Source organism: Camelus ferus, chromosome 11 (assembly GCF_009834535.1).
Source record: "Camelus ferus isolate YT-003-E chromosome 11, BCGSAC_Cfer_1.0, whole genome shotgun sequence".
NCBI classification, from domain to species: Eukaryota; Metazoa; Chordata; class Mammalia; order Artiodactyla; family Camelidae; genus Camelus; species Camelus ferus.
In genome coordinates this window covers 23,576,966-23,602,455 of record NC_045706.1, presented here as the reverse complement: position 1 = coordinate 23,602,455, position 25,490 = coordinate 23,576,966, and the positions used below count along the sequence as shown (strand labels likewise).

Here is a 25,490-nt window from a genome sequence, read left to right as displayed (position 1 = left end):
AGCAATTAAGACTGTGTTAGTACTGACATAAAGACAGACAAAAAGATCAGTGGAATACAACTGAGAGTCCAGAAACAAACACAAACATCTATGGCCAACTGATTTTTGACAAGAGTATCAAGATAATTTAATGTGGAAAGAATACTCATTTTTCAACAAACAGTGCTAGGACAACTAGATATCCACATACAAAAGAATGAACTTAAACCCCAGTCTTGAACCATATACAAAAATTAACTCAAAATGCATCCAAAACCTAAATATAAAACTATAAAACTCTCAGAAGAAAATTAAGGTGTAAATCTTCGTGCCCCTCGATTAAGCAATGATTTCTTAAACATGACATCAAAAGCACAAGCAACAAAAATCATAGGTAAATTGGACTTCACCAGTACTAAAAAACATTTGTCCTTCAAATGACAATACCAAGAAGATGAAAAGACAACCCAAAGACTAGGAAAAAACATCTGAAGATCATATATCAGACAAAGGTTTAGTATCTACAATATATCAAGAACTTATACAACTCAACAATAAAGACAACTCAATTAAGAAATGGGCAAAGGACCTAAAAAGGTATTTCTCAAAAGAAGATATACAAATAGCCAATAAGAACATAAAAAGATGTTCAACATCAGTAATTATAAGGGTAATGCAAATCAAAACCACAATGAGTTACCACTATACACACACTAGGATGCCTATAGCCATTTTTAACCCATTAACAATAACAAGTGATACTGCGAGGATGCAGAGAAATTGGAAGCCTTATACGTTGCTGTAGAGAATGTACAAAGATGCATTTGCATTGGAAAACATAAAGTCCATACGACCCAGCAAATTCCACTGATGTATGTGTATATGTGTGTATATATATATACACACACACGTATGTATATATGTATATATCCATATATATATGTATATATCCATATATATATATATACCCCAAATTGAAAACAAGACCACATAAAACATACATATACAATTTTTTGTGGCATTATTCATAACAGCCAAAATGTGGAAACAATCCAAATATTAAACAACAGGTGAAAAGGTAAACAAAATGTGGTACATTCATACAATGGAATATTATTCAGCTATTAAAGTAATTAAGTACTGACTCATGCTACAATATGGATAAATCCCAAAAACATTAAGTGAAAGAGTCAGACAAAAAAAGTCACATATTTTATTATTCTATTTATATAAGATGTCCAGAATAAGCAAGTCCATAAAGACAGAAAGTAGATTAGTGGCTGTCACCAGTTGGGGAGAGAAGGGAATGGGGAGTAACTACTAATAGGTATGGGGTTTCTTTCTGGGGTGATGAAAATGTTCTGGAATTAAATAATGGTGATGGTTCCACAACTCTCAATATACTAAAACCTAGTGAATTGTATATTATGGTTTTATGTTATATGAATTGTATCTCAATAAAGCAGTTTTTTAAAGAACACATATAAAGTCAAATCAAAAGGAAGAGACAACCCAATGAACAAATGACTTGAATAGGCAAGTCACAAAAGAGGATATCCAAATGGCTAGTTAATATATGAAGAGGTGTTCAACCTAATTATTCACCAGAAAATCACAAATTAAAACCAAATGAGATACCACCACATAGCCACCAAAATAACTTTTAAGTTAAAAATACTATTCAAGAGATTAATATTAAAGTGTTGGTTGTGTTGCTTTCATACATTGCACATAAAAGTAACTCAGAGCAACTACTTAAGAAAATTATTTTTGCTGTATCTACTAAAACTAAACATATGCTTTACCCTATGGCCCAGCAATTCTACTCCTTGGTAGAAACCAAAAGAAATGAGTGCATACATCCACCAAAGGACATATTCAAGAACGTTTATAGCAGCAGTTTATTCTTACTTTTTCAAAATTAAAATATAGTAAAATTAAACTTTTGGGGTGTACATGTCTATGAATTTTAATACATTTTTAGATTTTCATAATAACCACCACAATCTGGAATCAAAATGGTTCCATCACTCCCCAAAACCCCCCTGCTATCCTTTTATAGTCACAGTTGCCCTCTTCTGACAACTTCTAGAACCCACTGATCAGTTCTCCATCACTACAGTTTTGCCTTTCAGAATGCTAGAGAAATAGACTCACACAGTATGAAACCTCTTGAGATTGGCTTCTTTGACTCAGCATTCTGTCTCTGAAAGTCATCCAAGCTGCTGCATCTTATCAACAGTTTTTTCCTTTTTCCCAAGTTATATTTCATTGTAAGGATGTACTACATTTTATTTATGTATTCACCCATTGAAGGATATTTGGGGTGTCTCTTGTTTGAGGCAATTATAGATAGACACACTATAAACATTATTCATGCATAGCTTTTCATGTCAGGATAAGTTTTCATGTGTCTAGGGCAAATATCCAAGAGTAAGATCTCTGGATCATTGGCTAAGCATCTTTAATTTTATAAGAAACTACCTGTATTGCAGGGCAGCTGTAGCATTTTGCCTTACTACCAGCAATGTATGAGAATTACTCCTCATTGCTCCAATTGCTCCTAATTTTGACAACACTTGGTATTGCCAGTATTTTTTACTTTAGTCACATTACTTTAGTAATTAGTATATACAATGTGGTTTTAATTTGTACTTCCCTAATGCCCAATGTTACAAATGTGCTTTTATGCCATCCATATATTTTCTGTAGTGACATGGGCAGTCTTCTGCCCATTTCTTCATTGGGTTTTCATATTGTTGAATTTTAAAAGTTGTTTATATATTCTGGATACAAGCCCTTTATCAGATGTGTGACTTAAAAATATTTTCTCAGTCTGTAGCACTTTATGCTTAATAGCTAAAAAGTGAAAATAGCTCAAAGGTCCATCATCAGAAAATGAATAAATGAACTATGGTATGCTGATGTGATGGAATGTCACAGAGTAATATAAAAGAACAAATTACTGATATACACAAAAATATGGATGAATCTCTCTCTCAGACACTACACTTAATAAAAGAAGCCGTACCCAAAAGAATCCTTGAACGTGAACTATACTATCTAAATATGAATAACATTTAAACCTAAGTTTCTTATTATAGAATTTCATTAAATCAAATATGTGCTATCTTTTATTCTTTCTCTTTCTTGCTGCCACCACCACCACTTTCCTTTTTTATTTTACTTTTAGGTACGTTCTTTTGGGAAGAAGCACAGGGGAATGGTGGCAGGGAGACAAACTGAGAATGTTTTGGGATCCAGTATCTTTTTTTGAAGAATAAAGTTCAGAGAATTTGTATTCCATCAAGTAGTTTAACTACATATTATAAAGAGCATTTGTAACTGGAACACACAACACCTATGATGTTAAGAAAAGGTATGGCACTGAGAGAATTTTTAAAATTAAACTTATTATGTTGATAAATTGTAGATTCACATACAGTAGTAAGAAATAATGCAGAAAGATCCCCTGTACTCTTCATCCAGTTTCCCTCAATGTGAACATCTTACATACATACAGTACAATATCACAACCAGGAAACTGACACTGATACAATTTGCCAAACTTATTTAGATTTTACCAGTTTTATATGCACTCATTTGTGTGTGTGTAGATCCCTGTAATCACCACTAGAGTCAAGATACAAAACAGTTCGAACACAAGGATTCTTTGTGCTACTGCTTTATAGCTACACCTCCCTCCCTCCACTTATGCCAATCCCTAAACCCTGGCAACCACTACTCTCTCTGTTCTCAATTTCCATAATTTTGTCATCTGAAAAATGTTACAGATATGGAATCATACAGTATGTAACCTTTTGAGATGGCTTTATTAACAGCATAATTTTCTTGAGACATATCAAAGCTATGTGTGTCAATAGTTCATTTCTTTTCAATGCTGAATAGTATTCCACTGATCAAATGTTTTGACCTATCCATAGTGGCTAAGTGACGAACAAATTAAAATTTATCAACCTGTAGTCTTTGTCTGCATAAAACCTGATACCTCTTTTAATTTGAGGTTAAAAAAATCGAAAACATTTCTAATTCTACTAGAGTGACAAGCTACAGGTATTACAAAATAATGTTCTATATATACACAAAAGTTTCTACTCAAACATATATAATAAATTTATTTTGATTAGAGAGTAAATTATTATTCAACAGATTTAAATAAACACTGGTATAACTTTGAGGGCCAAAATTTCAATTAAAAAATTCAGATAAATATACAAAAAAACTTTAAAGACAAAGTGATTGCAATGTCTTTCAAAATAAGGAAAAAGACTGGATAACCAAGGAGGGAGGGTACAGTTCAGTGGCAAGAGTGCATGCCTACCATACACGAGGTCCTGAGTTCAATCCCCAGTACCTCCACTAAAAAAATATACAAATAAATGAACCTAATTACCCTCCCCAAACAAAATTTTAAAGATAAATAAAATAAACAATTAAATTAAAAATAAAGATTGGATAACCAAAAATTCACAATCCCAATTACTTATCAAATTTCAGTTCAACATGATAAAAACCACTAATGAATTCATAAGCTGTGTTCATAAAGAAAATACAAAAATTCTTCATACTACAATCATTGAAACTTTAAAAGGATAAAAGCAAATACCTGACTTCAGCATCCTGAGCACTGTCAATGGGGAGAGGAGATGAAAATTCTAACTGCTCCATTCCTGGATCTGGTAGATATAAATTCTGATCTGTGTTCATCACTATCAGATTCTAGGTGATAAACAAGGTACTATTCCAGAGGTAATCGTCTAAACTGCTTCCTTCAAGGCACGATAACATCTGAGCAGCTCAGCCTATCTTCTGAACATATAGCTAAACATATTCAAATGAAGGGTTTGGCCTGATAATTAGCCCCACCTAGGAGACTCAACAACCATAACAAGGAAATAGAAGACAAATCATACATTCTGAAGCCCAGTTTCTTAATAATGACACATGACCATGTTGAAATTTAGAAGCCTAATATTAAGCCAAAAAAAAAAAAAAAAGCTGGAAGTTAGATATTATTTAATTAAAAATATTTAGCTTCTAAAAGGGAATTCTAAAGTATCATATAAAATGTAAAGTTATCATAAATGATTAACATAGTCTGCCTAACTTAACCAATAATAAATTATCAACTCCAATAAATGTCTTTTATAAAAAGCCTTGGAAACAGAATACTCTACAAACTGCCTTAACTAGGAAACTAAAATAAGTTTCCTCTAAATGGTTTCTATTTAAAAATTTAATTAACACTAACACCTGCAAGAAATCAAAAACCTATTTTTTAATATTAGGAGGAAATTCTGCAATATGCTACAACATGGATGAACCTTGAAGACATCATGCTAAGTGAAATAAGCCATTCACAAAAAGACAAACACTGTATGATTCCATTTAAATGAGGTATTTAGAGTAGTCAAAATCATCAAGACAAAGATAATGGTGACTGGTTGCCAAGGGCTGGGGTGAGAGGAGAATGGAGTTATTGCTCAACAGGTATAAGGTTTCAATTTTTCAAGATGAAAAGAATTATGGGGTGGATAGTGGTGATGACTGCACAACAATGTAAATGTATTTAATATCACTGAACTGTATACTTGAAAACAGTTAAGATGGCAAATTTTATATCATGTGTACTTTATCACAATAGAAAAAAGGGGAAAAAAGTTTTAAATGATCTAAAAATTCAAAACCTTAAGACGCTTTTTCTTTTGTTTCAATTATTTCAGACGACACTCTACTATATGAAGAATGTAAGGAGCCCAGCCCGTCTAAAATCTTCCAGGAAATACCATTCCAAATGAATCAGAGTGTGCTCAGGCTGTGATATACCAGGTACAATTAGGACACTTTATGTTTCCTTAGATGATCTCTCTGCATTGCATAATTTTAGCCCTTATTTCCACTGATAAATGTTACATTATAACCAAACGTATACTTTATGAACATAAAGACTATGCAAATAATTGAACAGAAAAGTATAAAACACCTCTATATATTTCATCTCCTCCAAATGCCTATGCTATATGTTTTATTTATACAGATAAGCATAAAAATTCTTGTTTTACATTTTAATTCCCATTTCACATCTAGCAACATGTTTCACACACTGCAGAGGATCACTAGTACCCACTGATTTTGAGTCTTCATATCTTGATTGGAACCTGATATGTTTTTACTTTTCCAAAGTTTAAGGAATAGCGGCAACCTAAAATCTAGAAATGCTACATAGTCAGCAGATTTTTCTGCTTAATAGAAATGAATCAATTTGTTATGAAATACTTTGTTTCCTTCATATAAACACATTCACCAGAGAATTCCCATGAAGGTTGAAATCATGACCTGCTGGGTAAGTGATTGGGAGTTTATCCCATAAACACTTAACTTGTTTTCACTTGAGGATTGTTGATTAAAAACGCTAACATGTAGTGTGGCTCCTAAGCTCTCAAGTAGGCAATTGCTGATTAGCAATTATTAAGTTCCAAGCAACAAATATCCCTTGAGCACAGAATTTTTAAAATTGGAAGAAGAGATCTTAGAAATCTTCTGCGTTAATCTCATCATTTTAAAGATAAACCATCACACAACGCGGCTAACTGGCCTCCCCAGGATCTCAGTATCACAAAACCTGAACCCAGCTCTTCCGACTCTAATTGTTTACTCCTTTTCCACTGCTTAGAACTAATGGCAGAGACAGTTTTATAATCTTGTATTTTGTCATCCTCACCATGTTCCTAGGTTTGCTACATCATAATCATACAATATATTTAACTTAGACATTTTCATTTTTAAAGTCGATCAGTTGTATGCATTTTGGACTTTGATTATTAAAATTATGTACAAATGTTCAATAAAAATGTTTCAGTTCCTTGAAGTATACTACCAATATAAATATGGCTTATTTTTCTTTCTCTGATAGATCTGTACCACTAAACGACCGAACAAAATCTATGAAGGCCAAAAACAAGGTAAATGGGTATACCATTTATAGTGGGACAGTTTGGAGATTCCACATAGCCAAGTTAAAGATTTGTTGTAAGCCCATGTGTTTAATTTAGGTCATATATTTGAGTTCCAGGACTATGTGAAATATAAATATGTGTTAAATGAAAACTGAGGAGAAAGGATGGTTTGCACTGTATGAATCAGTTTTTCAACCCATTCAACAAACACTTGAAATTGTTCTGGATGGTAAGAGAACATAAAACCAAACTGACCAAACTGAATCGAGAATGTAGAAGTAACAAGTGTTCCTAGTGAACATAACAAGCAAGAAGAAAAAGCAGAATAAAAGATCTGTATTTTAGAAAAGACAGTACTCATGTTTTAAACTCAGAGTACAAAAATTAGCACAATTTGTGAGATTCAGAGTTCATCCTTTGCATCCTTCTAAGTATGTGACAGAGGTTAGCAGCAAGGTGTGGTTTTCACCTAAAAGTGACAAAAGTTTGTATATATTATGAATTAAATGATTTAAATATAAAGCTTTTTGCTTTTAGAAGTCAATTTTTAATTTTTCATCTTGAACTCTCTCTTGATATAATAGTTTCCAAAATATTATTCTATAGTACAAGTAGTATTTATAATAATATTTGTTCTTATGTTATTTTTATAACATAAACAATAACAAATTGGGGAAAATGCTATCTAGTAACCTGCCATCAGGCAAAAATCACCAACCTACTTTAAAAACTACTGATACAATAATTAACTTTCAAAACATTTTAATATCAAGTAACTATTTTCTTCAAAATATCATGCTTACTAAATCACTAAAATGTTACTCAATTCTGACCTAGCTTTCTTACACAGAGAAAAACAGAATCAGAATTTTCTTTGTTTGCTTATAAAAATTTATCTGTATAAACTAGTTTAACCATCCCAGAAACAAATGAGTAATTATGAGTTGTGGTAGACTTCCTGGAGTTCCCATGCAACTTTTTAGCAGTACCAGTATATCAGCATTTCTACTTACTCCTGGCTTTCCCAGGATGGAAGCAGAGAGAGTTCTAGCAGGGCCCAGACCTTTCTTTCCTATAAATAGAAATTTCTGATTTGTCTAAAAACAAATGATTCCTAAATGCAGCACCTATTTCCAAGCATCTCAGCTACTTAAAATTTAGGTAGAAGGAGCCATTTAATTGAATCCATTAAAAGTACCAAATAAATTGAAAAAACTTACATTAAAACTTTTAATGGAAAAATGATTTCGAGAAAATTTTAAAGTCTTAAATCAATATGAGAAAACACTGTTAATACCCAGAGTTACCAACATTCAATCTAACACAGTAATCAGTAGGCACAATCCTAAAAATCTATTTAAAAACTATAATCAGTTTGTGGTAAATGGCAATTAGAACTGCATTCTTAATAACTAAGGCACAATTTTCAAGCAGCTGAAGACTTTCTGCTCTTAAGGATTTTTATTAGTAGACATAAGAAGCACTAAGATATCTTCTTTAAAAAGCAGCAGCAGGAGTGTGGAACTAGCAATTAAAAGTCTGGACTTCGGAATGGGGTTTGAAGCCTGAACTAGCTATGTGATCTAAAGTAAATTATGTAACTGCTCTGTACATTAATTTTATCACTTGTAAAATGAAGATATGTGCCCACTTTACACAGTTGTTTTGAGGATTAAACAGGCAAAACACTTACCGATGATAGGCTTCTCGCCGATACTTTTTCAGGGCATGTTTATCCATGTTAGCAGGCATATCTGCTGCATTTTGTAACCGATCACTCCAGGAGGTTGTCATTTTATTTTAATTGTATGCTCAGTTCTAGAAAAGAAAATAAGTAATTTAACAGATTAATGCTGGCATCTATATTTATATCAGATTTTTTTTAAATTAGTAAAACTCTAGTTTGCAAATTGCCTGATATAATTATCTATTTAAATATATTGAATATGGAAGTATTGAAAAATTATACCAATACTTCTAAACTATGTAAATTCAGGAAAGTAATTTCATATAGTAATTTTTATCCAGAAAAATCATACATACCACTTCCAAATAATTAAGCATGACTGCTAATAATAACTAACCTTAATCCTAAATTCTAAGAAAGGGACTGAGACCATAGACTTGTAAAAACATACAATTTTCAGTTAATATATATTCCAAAATATGTTAAGTAAGCAACATTTTAATTCTAATAAACATACTAAGCTCAGTCAATGTTAATACAAATGTATGTAATGAATGTCTGATTTCTAATTATATCATGCTTTTATATATTTCTATGATAAATTATCTTTCAGCTGGTGTTAAAGATTAAACTAAAGAAGAAATAAACTAAAACATTTCATCTCATTAAACAACTAAAACAAGGTGAGCAGCTAAGTGTCTTTACTGAAAGTAACTATAGGCACTATTCTAAGTTTCACTTCAATTTTTGAAGTTTTCATCTGCAAACAGTTTTAAATAAAGATGAAAAATAACCTTTTAGAGTCAAGTTTTTTAACATTTTATTAAAATACCAACACCACCAAACATCTACATTCTAACTTCTGTCCAATTTTGAAAATGTTAACATTGTTTATGACATTAAGTCAATTTTTAAATAAACCATAGTTGTAGCTTTTTAAATAATTTGAGGTAAAATTTACAGAAGAATAGTAAACATTTTAAAACAAATAAGTCAATGGCATTTAGTACATTCGTAACATTGTGTAACCACTACCTCTATCTAGTTCTGAAATACTTCCGTCACTTCAAAGTAAAACCCCTCAAATTTGTAGATACTGACAGGCATATGTAGAATAGATAAACAAGATTATACTGTGTATCACAGGGAAATATACACAAGATCTTGTGGTAGCTCACAGTGAAAAAGAATGCGACAATGAATATATATACGTTCACGTATAACTGAAAAATTGTGCTCTACACTGGAAATTGACACAACATTATAAACTGACTATAACTCAATAAAAAAAAATCAAAGTAAAACCCCTTATTCATTAAGCAGTTTCTCCCCATTTCCCCCGCCCCCTGGCAACCACCAATTCTAATTCTGTCTCTTTGGGTTTATCTACTCTGGATATTTCATATAAACAGAGTCATGTAACATGTGACTTTCTGTGATGGGCTTCTTTCATTTAACACGTTTTCTAGTTTAATCCATGTTGTACTATGCTTCAGATACTTCCTTCCTTTTTACAGCTGAGTAATAAATATTCTACTGTATGTATGTACCGGTTTGTTTATCCACTCATCCATTGATGGACATTTGGACTATTTCCACCTTTTGGCTACCGTGCATAGTGCTGCTATAAACATATTTGAACAATGTATTTACTTGAGTACCAGTTTTCAATTGTTTTGGATATATATTTAGATCTGTAATGTTTTTGAAGTAATCAAGATTTCCAAAGACTGTTTATAGAACCAAAATACTGGCAAAAAAACTCCAGTGAAAATCATACTAAAATATAAAATTAACTTCAGAGATGTTATCTGCTAGACAATTATAACTGAATCTACATATACTATGAGAGTTTTTAATTTTAAAAAAAACCATATAGCAAATCCAGACTATTTTATGGACCAAAAAAAGGGAGAAAATTTGAAAGTAGAGAACTACAATGGAACTTCAAGGATTTTGGAGGGAAAATGGGGGCTGGAGGAAGGATCATGACTATATCTTATATAAGTTTAAGACTTAAAAATGAATTTGTACTCTGTAATGCATTAAGAAAATCAGAATAGTCATGCCATTAAAGAAAGACTTCAACTTGAGTTCCACATGTTCCGCAGTTTATATTTATAGTCCACATAGTAAAACAAAGGAAATAAAATTTATTAAGGCCTTAAGTGAATTTCAACTTTTAAAAATCTCTAACAGTATTCACAAAAGCATTTCTTTTTATTTTAGGAAATTAAGATCTGTGGAAGGTGAAACCTCTAATTTTCATCTGCATGTTGATTAGCACAGAAGAGGCTGAGCGAGGAAACCAGCAGAGGCCTGAAAAAGAACCAGCCAAAGGGTTTTGAGGGAACAACCTCTGAAGCTCACACAGGCTGGGAATGGTTGCTGCCCCAATTAGCCAGAATGGAAAACACAATAATTTACACAGTATTAAGTAGAGCAGTTAGAAGGGTTTTGTGTCTGCAGTAAGGCAAAATTATCTAGACTGAATATTGCTTTGGTCCTGCCCAGCAGTCAAAAGAAAGACCTGAAAGCATAAAACTGCTTCCAAGTAACTTAACCATATCAAAAAAAAAAAAAAAAAAAAAAAAGGAAAGGAAGGAAGAAAGAAAGAAAAATATACATAGTAAAAGAAAAATAACAAGTACCCAACTAAGTAAGATTTATGATGTCTGGCATCCAATAAAAAATTAGCAACCAAGAAACAGGAAAATATGATCCCTAACGAGGAGAAAATCAACTGAAGCAAACCTCATAAATGACGTAGATGGTGGAATTAATACTCAAAAGCTCTAAAGTTATAACTGCACAAAATTCAATATATAGTATGTAATTCAAATAATACATCATTCAATACATAATTTATAATTGAATATATTTCATATGTTCAAAAAACTAGAATGCTGAAAATGTTAAGTACAGGCACGAAAAACTAAAAAAGAAAACCCAAATCAAACATCTAGAAATGACAACTATCATATCTGAGATGAATAATATGCTGGATAGGATCAACAGCAGATTAGACATTAAGGAAAACATTAGCAAACCTGAAGACATTGCAACAGAAACTATCCAAACTAAAACACATTAGTGGTAGAGTGCACCTACCAAAAACTTACAGCTAACGTTAAACTAAAAAGGTGAAAGTCTGAATGTTTTCCCCCTAAGATCAGTGATCTCACCACTTCTACTCAATATTGTACTGGAGGTTCTATCCTAGTCAGTACAATCAGGCATCTTTCAGCATATACAAAAATTAATTCAAAATGAACCACTGACCTAAATGTAAAATCTAAGACTATAAAACTTCTAGAAGAAAACATAAGAGAAAATCTTTGTGAGCTGTGGTTAGTCAAAATTTTCTAGTTTCAAAACCTAAAGTACAATGGCTAAAAGAAAAAAAGTTGAAATTAGATTCTACCAAAGTTTAAAACTTTTGCTCTTCAAAAGACACCATTAAGGAAAAGAAAAGACAAGCTACAACAAAAGAGAAAAACTTTCAACCTTGTGGAGCTTACATCTCAGTGGAGGAGTCAGACAGTAACCAAATATAAAATACTGTGTCAGGTGCTGATAAGCAGTATGTGGTACAAGTGAAATAAATAAGATGAAGAAATAAAGAATGACAATGGTCATACTGTAGACAGGAACACCTTAGAATGTCTCTATAAGAAGATATTATTTGTTCAGAGACCTCAGTAAAGTGAGGGGATGATATATAAAACAGAACAATCAACTTACTACTAGGTTAGCATTACAAGCCATGTTAACCTGTTTTGCACATTATGGTTTACATATATATGAATGATGCAAAATATTTTAAAATATTTTATTCTCTTAGGAAGTTTAAATATTGTCTTTTCAATCTTATTTGCATACTCAACTTATTAAAGGTCCCTTTTCATGGCTAACACAGGACTATAAACAAAACAAAACAAAATTGTATTTTCATATTGTCTTTCCATTAAAATGTTTTCTCTCTCTCTGGGGGAAAAGGCAGAGATAAGCTATGGCCTAGAGGAAAATACCTGCAAATCACACATTTGATAGAGGAACTTGTATACAAAACATATAAAGAGCTCTCAAAATGCAGTAAGACAAACAATCCAAATATTAAAATATAGGCAAAATATTTGAACAGACGCTTCATCAGAAAAGATATATAGATGGCAAAAAACAAAGCAGAAAGATACATAGATGGCAAATAAGCACATGACATGATGCTCAGCATCAGTTATCATCAGGGAAATGCAAATTACAACCGTAATGAAATTCCACTACATGCCTATTAGAATGTTTAAAATTAAGACTGACCATGCCAGGGGAGGGTATAGCTCAAGGGGTAGAGCACATGCTTAGTATGCATGAGATCCTGGGTTCAATCCCCGGTACCTCCATTAAAAAAAAAAAAAAAAAACTTATAATAAATAAACAGACCTAATGACCTCACCTCCCCCAGAAAAAAAAATAAATAAAAAGTTAAAAAAAAAGACTGACCACGCCAAATTTGGTGAGGGTATAGAGCAACCAGAACTCTAATGCACACTGCTGGTGAGAATATAAAAATGGCAGAAACACAATAGGAAAACTTTGTTATTTCCTTAAAAGTTAAACGCTTATTTATTCTGTGTCCCAATCTTTCTACTCCCAAGTAATTACTCAAGAGAAATGAAAGCATATATCCATATGAAGACTTGTACATGAATATTCATAGCAACTTTGTCTGCAATAGCCAGAAACTGAAAATATACCAAATGCCTATGAACAGGTGAATGGATACATACTGTGGTACATCAGTACAATAGAATTTATTAAGCAATAGAAAGGAATGAACTATTGATATACAACATGAATAAATCTTAAAATTAGACTGAGTGAGAGCAGACCAAAAAAATGCACACTATATAATTCCATTTATAAAAAGTCCTAGAAAATGCCAACTAATCTACAGTGACAGAAAGCAGATCAGTGGTTGTCTAAAATGGAGGAGCGAGGCGGGGAAGGGCCCAAGGAAACTAGGGCGGCGAGGGGAGGAGGTTCATTACCCTGATTAAGGTGACTGTTTCACAGTTGTATATGGCAAAACTGACTATACCTTCTAAATATGTACACTGTGTTAGATGTATTTATACCTCAATAAAGCTGTTTTTAAAAACTTGGGCTTTTTTCCCTCTTTCCTTACAACTTAGAGGTAGTAATTAGAGTAAGAAAAGATTTCCCCTACATATTTTTTTTAAAATGACTTTCTAGAAGCTGTAGGAAAACTTCAAAGCACTTTCTTGGATCACACATGGATTAAACAAAATACATTTTATTTTAAAAATTCAAGTTAACAGAGGCTCAGCAAAGGTAAAACAAAACTTTATTCAACTAAAAATGCAAACATAAATGATTAAGTAACTATATTACCACTAATATCAAATAAAATCTGCCACGAACTCTATATAGTTATGTGAGGTAAAGGAGTGAGGTGACATTTTCTTAAGTCATTATCTTCAAAAAGTTCCTTATTTGACAGTTTTCCTATGATCTTATTCAACACACCTTAGTATTACTATGAGACTTTCGGACTCTATCCACAGAGTAAGTCTATCTAATGTTTAACTATTTTTCATAGTGACAATAAAATTATAGATGGTTATAATCTGGCAAAAAAAAAAAAAAAAAAAGAGAGAGAGAGAAACAGATAGTGTTCCCAGTAAGTAGGTAAACATTTCATTTGTCACCTATTTACAGTGTCCAGCTTAAGAGCAGTTTTTTCAGTAAGGTTCAGCAGTGACTAATACTGAGTAAAATGCTCTAATTTTAATTCCTTTCAAACATTAATAGTACAGTTTATATTGAAACGGTTCTTTGTTTCAATATAAAATATCCAGCCTGCAAAGTAGTTGTATCTGAAGAGCACCAAATGAACCCTTAAGCATCTAAAATACTTTAGTTTCACATGTTAAAAATATTTCATAGGCAAATCATGCATAATTCCCTTCACCACTAACATCACCCTCCCCCAAAGAAAGGGAAACCAGCTGCCCCAACAGCTCCAGGCAACGGCTGAAAACAGGAAGTAAAGAGTAACTGAAGCTGCAGGATAAGCCTGGTGAGCAACCTGCAGCCTAGGTAGCAAGGCCATTTTAAATGTCTGTTTCAGGTCAAATCAGTAGCTCACTTGGAAAGAAATGAGTAGCACTTAAACACAGTATGCAGCTCAGGTCTATTAGGCAAAGTGTTTAATACACATGGCAGTTTGAACCAAATATTCATTTTTCAATGGAGTAAGTGTGTCAATATAGGTAACAGGGTAACTATAACTGTAAGTATGAACACACTGTTTTACTAAACTTCATTGAAATTTATTTTGTGTTTTAAATACAAAACTAGGAATTCATAAGTTTTGTAATCAACCATTCTCATTCTAATGAACACTGCTCTGAAACTTGAATGGAAATGATAATTCTGAATGGTTTCTTCAAATTTTCTCACCAGCCTTAAATTTATTTTCATAAATACAACTTTAACTGCATATTACACATATTAAACTAGTTTACTTTAGGGAAAAAGAAAACATAAAGCTGTATCGTCCATCTGTATGCCTGGTATCATACTAAGTAAGCACATTTTACACATAGCCCCTGATAACCCTAATCCTTGACAGATGATCAAGTAAAACCAAAAAAGCATAGTGGTAAGTTAGCTGGTTAGATTGTTATGTTGCGGTCAAGTGTACCGCCTGTAACAAGACCACAAACCAACCTACTTACAAATACATTCCCTGGAAAACAAGGGAAGTCAAATACAAATTTAGATTAATTCATCTAATAATAGTGTTGAAAACTATAGACACTGTGATTTACGTTAACAGCGTCACCCCAACTCAAAGAACAGCACTTTGAAATAAATATAGCTTTACAAGTATTTTTGTAACCTTTGTTCCTTCTAATCATAAAAGTAATATGTGGAAGGTAATAATAAATAAAATATTTTAAGATGAAGGAATATCAATTTTCCCAAAATATAAAACTCCTTAAAAGTGTGTTATGTGTAAATTGTGTTAAATGTTTCATTAACTTTTATCTTTTAAATTATTCATGAGGAATAGCTTTTTGTTCATTTATTTTCATTCCGAGTTCTTCATATCATTTGCCCCAAGTTGTACTATCAATTTTGTGTAAAAGGCCAACATTCATAGTTTGCACACCAAGAGATACAGATGGCTAACAAATTCCAACTAATAAAATTACACTTACCTATCCACACTTAACACTTGCTATCCTATCCTCTTACCCTGCCTTATTTTTCTTTTTTGCACATTTACACTTCCAGACGTAAACTATTTGACAGTTTTCATACTGTCAAGTCCTTTTCTCTAAAATGTAAGTTCCATAAGGGTGAGACTTGTTTTGTTCGCTGCTGTATCCCCCGTTCCCTGAACAGCAGTCTTGACACATACAGGCAGAAATAAACTCCTAAACCTCTACACTTGGAGCTCTTTGTTTTTCCGAAGCTAATTTTTCTGTAAGCCTGAAAATGCAAGAATATTATTGCACTAGTTTCCTTTACGGCTCTAAATAAATCTTCATGGAATCTTACTCTTGGTTCAGAAACGCAAAAGATTCTTGGCCTGATTAATGTAATATTTTGCGCTTTCAACACCAGGCCTCGGAACAAAAGGTTTCTTGTTCTCTGATGGAAAATAACAAAACCGAGAAGAGATCTTGTCAGATAAGAAATGTAGTACCTGTTGCCTGGACAGTTTGTTTTTCTTCTTCAAGCAACAGCATGCTCTACTCTCTAGTCTGAAACTGTAACTGGAAAATATGAATTTATCTCATATGTTCCTCAAGTTCCAAAAATATACAAAAAAGACATGAATTTTATTACATTCTCCTGAACATTTTGCTGCTGCTACTCCTAGAATTCCATTACCTCTTCCATATCACACAGAATGCTGTATTTGTTCTACATCTGCAAGGCTGCTTCCAACTCAATGTTTTGAGTAATACCAGATCTTCAAAAATAACACGGTTTTTGACACAAAGGAACAAGAGAGCATGTAAAGAAAACATTTTAAATAATTGGGCTTGATAATATGTAGTAAAGAGGTCCCCCTCATCCCAGGGGAATACATTCCAAGACCCCCAGTAGATGCCTGAAACTGCAAGTAGTACTGAACCCTATATATACTATTATATATACTATTTTTTTCTTTTACATACATACCTTTGATACAGTTTAATTTATAAATTAGGCACATACGAGCTTAACAACAATAACTAATAATAAAACAATTACAACACACTGTAAGAGTAGTTATGTGAATGCGGTCTCTCTCTCTCAAAACATCTTACTCTACTACATTTACCCTTCTTTTTCTGACCACGTGAGATGGCAAAATGCCTGCATACTGCGATGAAGTAAGGTGAATGACGTAGGCACTGTGACGTAGTGCTAGGCTACTACTGACCTGATGATATGTCAGAGGGAGCATAATCTGCTTTGGGAGATCCAGGATCACTGAGACATGACGATGCCAATGGCTGGAGGTCCCAGGCAGGACACTGTAAGATTTCATAACGCTACTCAGAATGGCACACAATCTAAAACTTATCAATTGTTTATTTCTGGAATCTTCCATTTAATATTTTCAGACCATGGTTGACTACAGGTAACTGAAACTGTGAATAAGGGGAGAAACACTGTATGACTTATATTTCTTCAAAACATTGCTATAATTAACTAGGTCTTATAATTAAAAAGTCTTTCATTTATCATATTATTTAATTATTTTATTTTGGTGGAGAGGGAGGTAATTAGGCTTATTTATTTTGAGATGAGGTACTGGGGATTGAACCCAGGATCTCAGCATGTACTCTACCACTTTAGCTATACACTCCCTCTAAGGTCTTTCAAAAGCATAAAGGTAACAGAGCCAAACAATTTTTACATTCAGCCAATATATAATACTTTGCACCTTTAGTAATAATTCTTGAATATTCTATTAAAAGGCAGGTAGAAAGTTCTGCTTTATTTCAAAAAGAACTCATTCTCTTATCAATAAGCTCCTGGCTCACCATTCAACTTTGTTTTAGCTGTTACCTTTCTCTTCCAAAATAATAAAGAGATAAAAATCAGGTAGGCAGAAATAATCACCATGATATTTCTAATTTTTTGTATAAAAATTCATATTCATGGCTTAGTCTTCCTACTTGGTAAAAATTCAGAGATATGAGTAAGTCAGTGCCTTAATAATGCTAACATAATAGCTAACAGTTATTGAGAGCTCACTCTTCTTTTATGTATTATTCTAAGCTCTATACACATTTTATCTACTTGACTTCTCACAACAATCATATGAAACAGGTACTGTTATCTTCATTATACGAAGAAGAAAACAGCATAGAGAATTTAAATAATCTGACCAAGGTCACAGAATTATACTTGTACTGAAGAGTGCAGATTTGGGAGCCACACAAAGTTCAAAACCTGGTTCCATAATGAATTAGGTGTATGACTGAGCAAATTATACAATCACTTCAATTTCTTCTACTCCAAAATGGCCACAATTGGAACAAGTATTTAATGCATTAATAAATGCAAAGTGCTAAGAACAGGGGCTGACACAGTGCTAATAAATTACTATTTATAATATTAGAGCCCACAGTGTTTAATACTTGTGGCCTCTACACAACGCAGTGGCCTCTGCACAATGCAGTACTCTGTGTTTGGAGGAACGCTGTAATAGGTTTCTACTTTTACAGTCAAAACTTCAGAATGCCATTAAGTGCCAAAGGCTACACAATTTCACACGCCTTTCTCATATCAATCTATGTATCCTAATATACTATCTATAGGTTTCTTTTAGTTCCACATAGGATTATCTCATCAAACCTACTGCAAAAGTAAACAATTCAAGGCTAAAAATATGGCATTTAGCGATTTCAAATTTGTGAAAGATTCCAATGTTTATTCTCTTAAGTTACATTTTGGTCTTATTCACAGCATGATACCAGTTAAATTCTTACAAATTACCTTAAAACTTTTACAGTTTTGATACAGAATTCCTGAGCTGTTTCAACCTCTACACGTTTAGCTTGTTCAGATAACTCAAAATTTTCACCTTCTTTGATATTCTGGCCCAAATTTAGAACATAACAAAAGCTGTCCAAGTAATTTTATGACAAATACGATGGTAGAAAAAAAAAGTGTGACAAAAATAATAACTGAACACTATATTAAAGGCAGACTAAGCAGGAAATATAAACAGTATCTATAAACTAAATATATGAAAAAAAAAAAGCAAAACCACGTAACTTTTAGAAAAAAAAAAGCAAAACCACTTAACACAAACTACAAAAGAAAAGAGGCAAATTTGACTATGCTAAAATTTAAATCTTATTCCTACCAAAAAACATTTAGTCTGAATTTAAACACAAGGAAATGGTCGGACAAGTCCAAACTGAAGGACATTTGACAAAACAACTGACCTGGACTCTTCAAATTTATCAATATTATGAAAACAAACAAAAATCTGGGGACCTGCTATGGATTAAAAGTAACTAAAGAGACAAGGCAACTAAATGTAATTCATAATCTTTAACTAGATACTGGACAAGGTGTAGGGTTGGAGAATAGCTATATACATCATTATTGGGACAAGTGAGAAATTTGTTTAATATGTATTGTATATTAGATAATAATGTTACATTCATATTAAATGTGATGACTACTGCAGTTTTGTAGGACATCCTTGTTATTAGAACATTCAAGTATCTTTTGATAGGTGAAGTGTCATGATGTCTGCAACTTACTTTTAAATAGTTGAAGAAAAACATGTATATATGAAATAAAAAAGTAAATGTGGCAAAATGTTAACTATTGGTGAATCCAGATGAATATGTAAGTGTTTTTCATCGAACTATCAATGCACTTTTCTGTAGGACTGAAATTTTTCAAATAAAAAGTTGGAATAAAAATGTAAAATTTATGCACAGCAAAAAGTAAAGAGAAACCAAACACTGAAAAAATATTTGCAATAGCAAAACTAAGAGAGAATTAGTACAGAGATAAAGAAAGCTACAAACTAATGACGGAAAAGCAAATAAGCCAACAGGAAAAAAGAATGAAGGATATAAATAGCAATTTACAGAAAAGAAAACCTTACAATAAATGGATGTAAATGGAGTAATCCTTACAATAAATGGAAAAGCAAATTAAAATGAAATTTAATTTGATTTTAAAATTTAAAAGTCTGACAATATCAATGTTGTTAAGGATATGGCAAAATGGGGACTCTCACAACCTGCTGATGGGTACTTTGTATTTAGTATTTTGGAAAATAATTCAGATTTATCTAATAAAGGTAAAGAATCTCATAGCCTACAACCTAAGAATTCCCTAGGCTTAGAATTCTCTCTCACAAATGTAAACAAGATGACAAAAATGTTTATTACAGCACTGTTGATTGTAAAAAAGTCAGAAAGAGCAAAAAAGTCAGAAACACCTAAACATTCATAAACAAACTGGTTTATTCATATAAATCAACAGTACAGACCAATTAAAATAAATGAACTAAAGATATATCTAACATGGATACATATAAAAATAATGGTAAGCATCACTACTTAAAAGGGAAATGCAAATCAAAATCACAATGAGATATCACCTCTCACCTGACAAAATGGCTATTACTTAAAAAACAACAACAACAACAAAAAACCAGAAATAACAAATGTTGGTGAGGATGTGGAGAGAAGGGAACCCTCATACACTGTTGGTGGGAATATAAATTAGACCCACTATGAAAGAGAGCACAGACATTCCTCAAAAAATTAAGAACAGAACTATCATATGATCCAACTATCCCAATTCTGGATATTTATCCAAATAACATTAAAACACTCATCTAAAAAAAGACACATGCAACCCTATGTTCATCCCAGCATTATTTACAATAGCCAAGAATGGAAACAACCTAAGTGCCCATCAACAGATAAAAAGATGTGTGTGCGTGGGGGGGTGGTGTGTAGACATACACACAATGGAATATTACTAAGCAATAAAAAAGATGAAATCCTGCCATCTGCAACAACATGGATGGACGTTAAGAATATTAAGATAAGGGAAATAAGTCAAAGAAAGACAAAAACAATATGATTTCACTCATCTGTGGACGATAAAAAGCAGACAATAAATAAATGAACAAACCAAACCAAATAAAACTGCAGAGAAAACAGAGTAGTAGTGACAAGAAGGGGAGTGGTGGGGTGAGGGCAAAATGGGTAAAGAGGATCAACTGTATGGTGATGGGTGGAAACCAAACTATTGATGGTGAGCAGAGGGTATACAGAAGTAGAAATGTTATGTTGTACCCGTGAAACTTGTATCATGTTATAAATATATGTTACCTCGATTTAAAAAAATAGCCCCTATATTGGGATAGATTTAGAAACACAGGCAAGACAAGAAGTTAAATGTACTCCCCCAAAAATCTTCCTATGAGCTTCTTTAATCGATGCTTTATCATAAAACCATCATATCTTAAAAAATAAAAACGATGTTGAATAAAAAGACAAGTTGCAGAATCATGTGCATAATACATTAAACAAGAGTATATGCACTTATATGGATTATCATTCCCATTATATTTTTACTACAGTATATAATAACTACTGAATTCATGAGAGGGCAAGAGAGGGGAATAGGACCAGCAAGGATTTATATAGGTCTCAACTGTATCTGTAATTTTATCTCTTTGAAAAATATAACGTAGTGAAAAGAGAAAGGCACTACACAACTAGGAAATGGAAAAAAAAAGAAAAAGAAAACCCACAAAAGTAAATATTATTGTCTATAACTAAGGTGACCATTACTGTATTTTCTGTGTGCTTGAAACATTTCATGTTTTTAAATAAATTTAAACTAAAACATTAAAGAAATCCCATTAAACTGAACCAAGGACTGTTAAAAACAAAAACATTACTGGCCATTTTAGACGGAAACGTACGTATACAGCAGCGGTCCCTCGGTATCCGCCGGGGTTGGTCCTGGGACCACCACCCCACTGCCCTCGCAGATACCAAAATCCCCGGATGCTCAAGTCCAGTGGGTAAAATGGCGCCCTACAGTCACCCCCACGTTCTTCCCCCCTGTTCTGCACCCGCATACGGGATAGGACTTACTGTATTCAACAAACTTACTGATACGTATGTTCTATATTGTATTTTTTACATATTTATTTTTAGCCATTAAACTTCAGGCACCAGACTTCAGTCTTCCCTTTCCAAGCAACATACCAGATGTTTCTACGTCACACTATTGATAATGCTACCCAACCAAAAGAAACACACAAAAGGTAGGAACAAATAGTTCAAGACTCTCCAAATCAAATTTGTTCCTCTGTGTATTCTGCCGAATAAGGGAGCAGCTTTGCTGCTCTGCTGGCAATTTTGCTGTTTTTGTTTGTTTGTTTGCTGCTAAAGTTGTTTTCCACAAAAAAAGGAAAGAAAAAACAGCCAGTGCAAACTTTGGTAACAAATCATACAACACAATCAAATTTCAAATGGTTAAAAGTCATATAAGATGTACTGTGCCAAATGACAAGGACCTAAACACTGCATAACAATTTGGTACCAATTTCCTTAAAATTAATAACTTTTCAGGCCTGAACCTAAAAAGCAAACAAAACGAACATCAGCTACTCATAAAAAAGGGCTCTTAATTCTGCTCTATGCATGCAGCGTATCTTGTAAAGAGCTTACCAGAATTTCCCAGAATTTCTCTCTCCAGCTTTGTCTCTATCACTCTACCAAACCCTTTCAGTGAGAACAATCTACTCACTAAACTCTTAATATATCCACTTTGGTATCTTCTCCATACTCTCACTCAAGTCACCTTCTCTATAAGACTTTCCCTGATAGCACCAACCTACCGTAATCTCTCCACTGTGAACCAAAAAGATAGCTTATATTTATACAGAATTAAATGTGTGCCAGTATTGCTTCAATGGAATTATCCCATTCTGCCCACACAACTCTGTGAAATTTGTTCTATTTTTCCCTTTTTCATGGTGAGAGAAACTGAGTGAGGCTCTCTAAGGCTGAGTTCTCCAAGGCTGCATGGACGGTGAGTGGCAAGTCAGGTCTCAGACTCAAAACTTTTGAACTCAGGCCCTTAAACATAAGTGGTGCCGTCTCCTGAATCACATTATCTTTGTATTGACTGCTTACATGTCATTTAACACATGCCCTGTGATAGTTAACATTTTGTGTTTGGAGATGTAGTCTAAGAAGCTCAAAATACTACATTCACTCAACAAAAAACTACTGAGAGCCTGTATGCCAGGCATTGTTGACTACTGGGCATAAAAACATGTTACAGAGCCTCGACATATGAAAAGTAGATGCATTCTCTAGATACATGGGCATCCCCGAAATATGGGTAAGTTCAAAATTTTAAATACGTACACAGCAATTATTACCACATAAAAATTATATTTACGTAAGAACTCGAAAAGAGCATAATCATAAATGATAGGTCGCCATTATCTCCTGTGTACTCCTCCGCAATAAAGGCATGTCAGAGACAAAAAAAATAAATTAAATTAAATAACACGATAAAGTTGGTTCTTTTTTTTTTTTTTTAACTATTGAATTTAAGCCTTCTGGTAAAAGAGATAAGCAATAAAAAGGTGTACTTTAAAAAACAAAACAAAACACGTTTTGTGTGCTCCTTTCTATCCCCCATTAAACAGCAGAAATAGCCTAGAGACAGATGAACATTCCTTCTAACATTCCACTGTAATTTGACTTTGTTTAGGAAAATATACCTGATATTCGGAAGGCTTGCAGATACCGTAAGTAAATTTCTATGTAAATCTTCCTACAATTATAAACTTTTGGAAACTTGTAGCTGATTGTAAATTTTCATACGATGGAATCAAATCTTAGAACTGAATGACCCCTTGCAGAACATCTCTTTCTGCCTTCTTACTTTACAGATTACTTGATCATTAAATTCTTAAGTCTAAATTCTGGGTTGATGAGCGTAATGCAGCAATCTATACTACTGAAATGCAGTGGCTTATACTGCAGTAGAAATGCATTTCAGAAATAAAGTCTGTGTGCGTTTGCATCAGCCCAGCATGTGGAGTTCTGCTTTTAATTGCTAACTAGCTGTGCCTACTTGAATTTAATCTCTTCCGACCTGGATGTCTATCTGGGTAAGTTCTAACCATTGTTGAAAAATGTGGTAAATATCTAAAAAGATCTCAATAACATTAAGTTTCCACAGTAAACGGCACAGTTTCACATTACAGTTAGCAGAGTTTGCATCCGCTGCCTTAAGAGGCAAAAGGAACAGTGTATAGACATTGTGAGACAAGTCCAGTTCAACCAAGAACCTCTCCGCACCCGGACACACACACGCGCGTACACACAGAGACACAAACCTATAATGGTGACTAGTCACTGCAGAGCGCCGCACTTACAATGCATCCTCAAAATAACAGCCCAAAGCTGACAGCAAGGGAAACTGCATCTTACACCCAGCTCTACCCACTGCCTGTAAAAACTGGGGCCTACCGGAGTCAAACCCCTTTATACGTCACGCTGACAACTAATGGTTTAGGCCTCAGATCTGCAATCAACCTCGGCTCTCGCCAGCTTCAGGGATCCCCAGGAAAGGGAGAAAAATAGACTGCCACTGGACAGTTGGCCCCTGACTTGGGAGCCATTGGAAAATGGCCAGCACGGTTTTTTTGTTTGTTTGTTTTTTTGGTTTTTTTTTACGGCGCCTTGCAATTCGATGTAAGCCTTCCAGGAAGTGCTGCAAACGACACAACTGGCATGCAGGCAATCAGTTTGCAATTTCCTGCGGTTCTTGCTACAACACCGTCAACCTCGCATCCTACCACAGCTGCCCGCGAGTTCGTCGGGGTCCACCGGGAACACGCAGGGGGCGGGAAGCCCATAAAGGCGGAAAAGCAGGCTTAAGGTGTGGACGGGAGGAGCCCGGCGTCGGCCGGAAAAAAGAAGAACTGACTAAAGGGGTGCCTGCCAGAGGCGGGATGGGGGCTGCCACCAGTGTGAGAGAAAAGCCGGGAGCGTGAGGGCAACCGGCCGGAACGCGGCGAGGCTGGCTGCGAAGGCCAAGGGCCGCGCTCCGAGGGTCAGGCGGGTCCCAGGGAGCCGACGACCGGGAAACAATGGCGCGAGCGTGACGTGGGGCTGGGAGCGTCGCCGCCGCGCGGAGGAAGGGGCTACTCCGAAGAGGGGGCGACCTGGGGCTGGGGGCCTGCGGAGACGCTGGTGCGGGGGTCGCCGGCGCGCAGGCGGGCGTTCGGACCGAGAGGGGCCTGAGGGGCGCAGAGGCCGGGTGAGGGGCAAAGTCCCCAAGCCCAGGTCGCGCGCTCGGCCGCGCACCCTCCCTTCCTCCCTCGCCTTCCCTCTCCTTCCCTCCCGCCCCCAGGTCCCGCCACACTCACCAGCCTCACCGCTCGGCAGCAACCCCAGCGCGCAACTGCCGCAGCCGCCTAGGCGCGCGCCCTCTCCGCCCCCGCCTCCCTGGCGCCGCCCAACCGGCTCACGCCCGGCCAGGGACCGGAGCGCTGTTCCGACCCCCGGCTCCGCCGCAGAACCCAGCCGCCACGACGCTCCCTGGCCGCGCTGCTGGAGTGGAGCATCATGAGGACCTGAGCCCTGGTCTCTTGTGCAGGTCTGGGAATCTTCAAACGACAGAGTATCGCTTGCTGCTGAGCTGTGAGGTGATGCACGCTGACAACTCTTCCATGTCCTTAAAGTCTCCAGCCCTGGGCCTTCTGCAGGGCCCTGGAATACCTCTCTAACACTCCA

The 25,490-nt window shown here is 34.6% G+C and overlaps 1 protein-coding gene across 1 annotated transcript in view; it reads right to left on the bottom strand.

The window, feature by feature from the left end:
- NT5C2 (5'-nucleotidase, cytosolic II) overlaps positions 1-25,160 on the bottom strand; it is a 78,932-nt gene extending 53,772 nt beyond the window's left edge. Inside the window, exons 1-2 of the mRNA XM_032491019.1 lie at positions 25,124-25,160; positions 8,650-8,774 (exon numbers count right to left, since the gene is read on the bottom strand). Of these exons, the coding sequence (XP_032346910.1) occupies positions 8,650-8,750 (101 nt within the window). The 5' untranslated portion in view covers positions 8,751-8,774; positions 25,124-25,160. The remainder of the gene's footprint in view (positions 1-8,649; positions 8,775-25,123) is intronic.
- Positions 25,161-25,490: the final 330 nt, after the last annotated feature.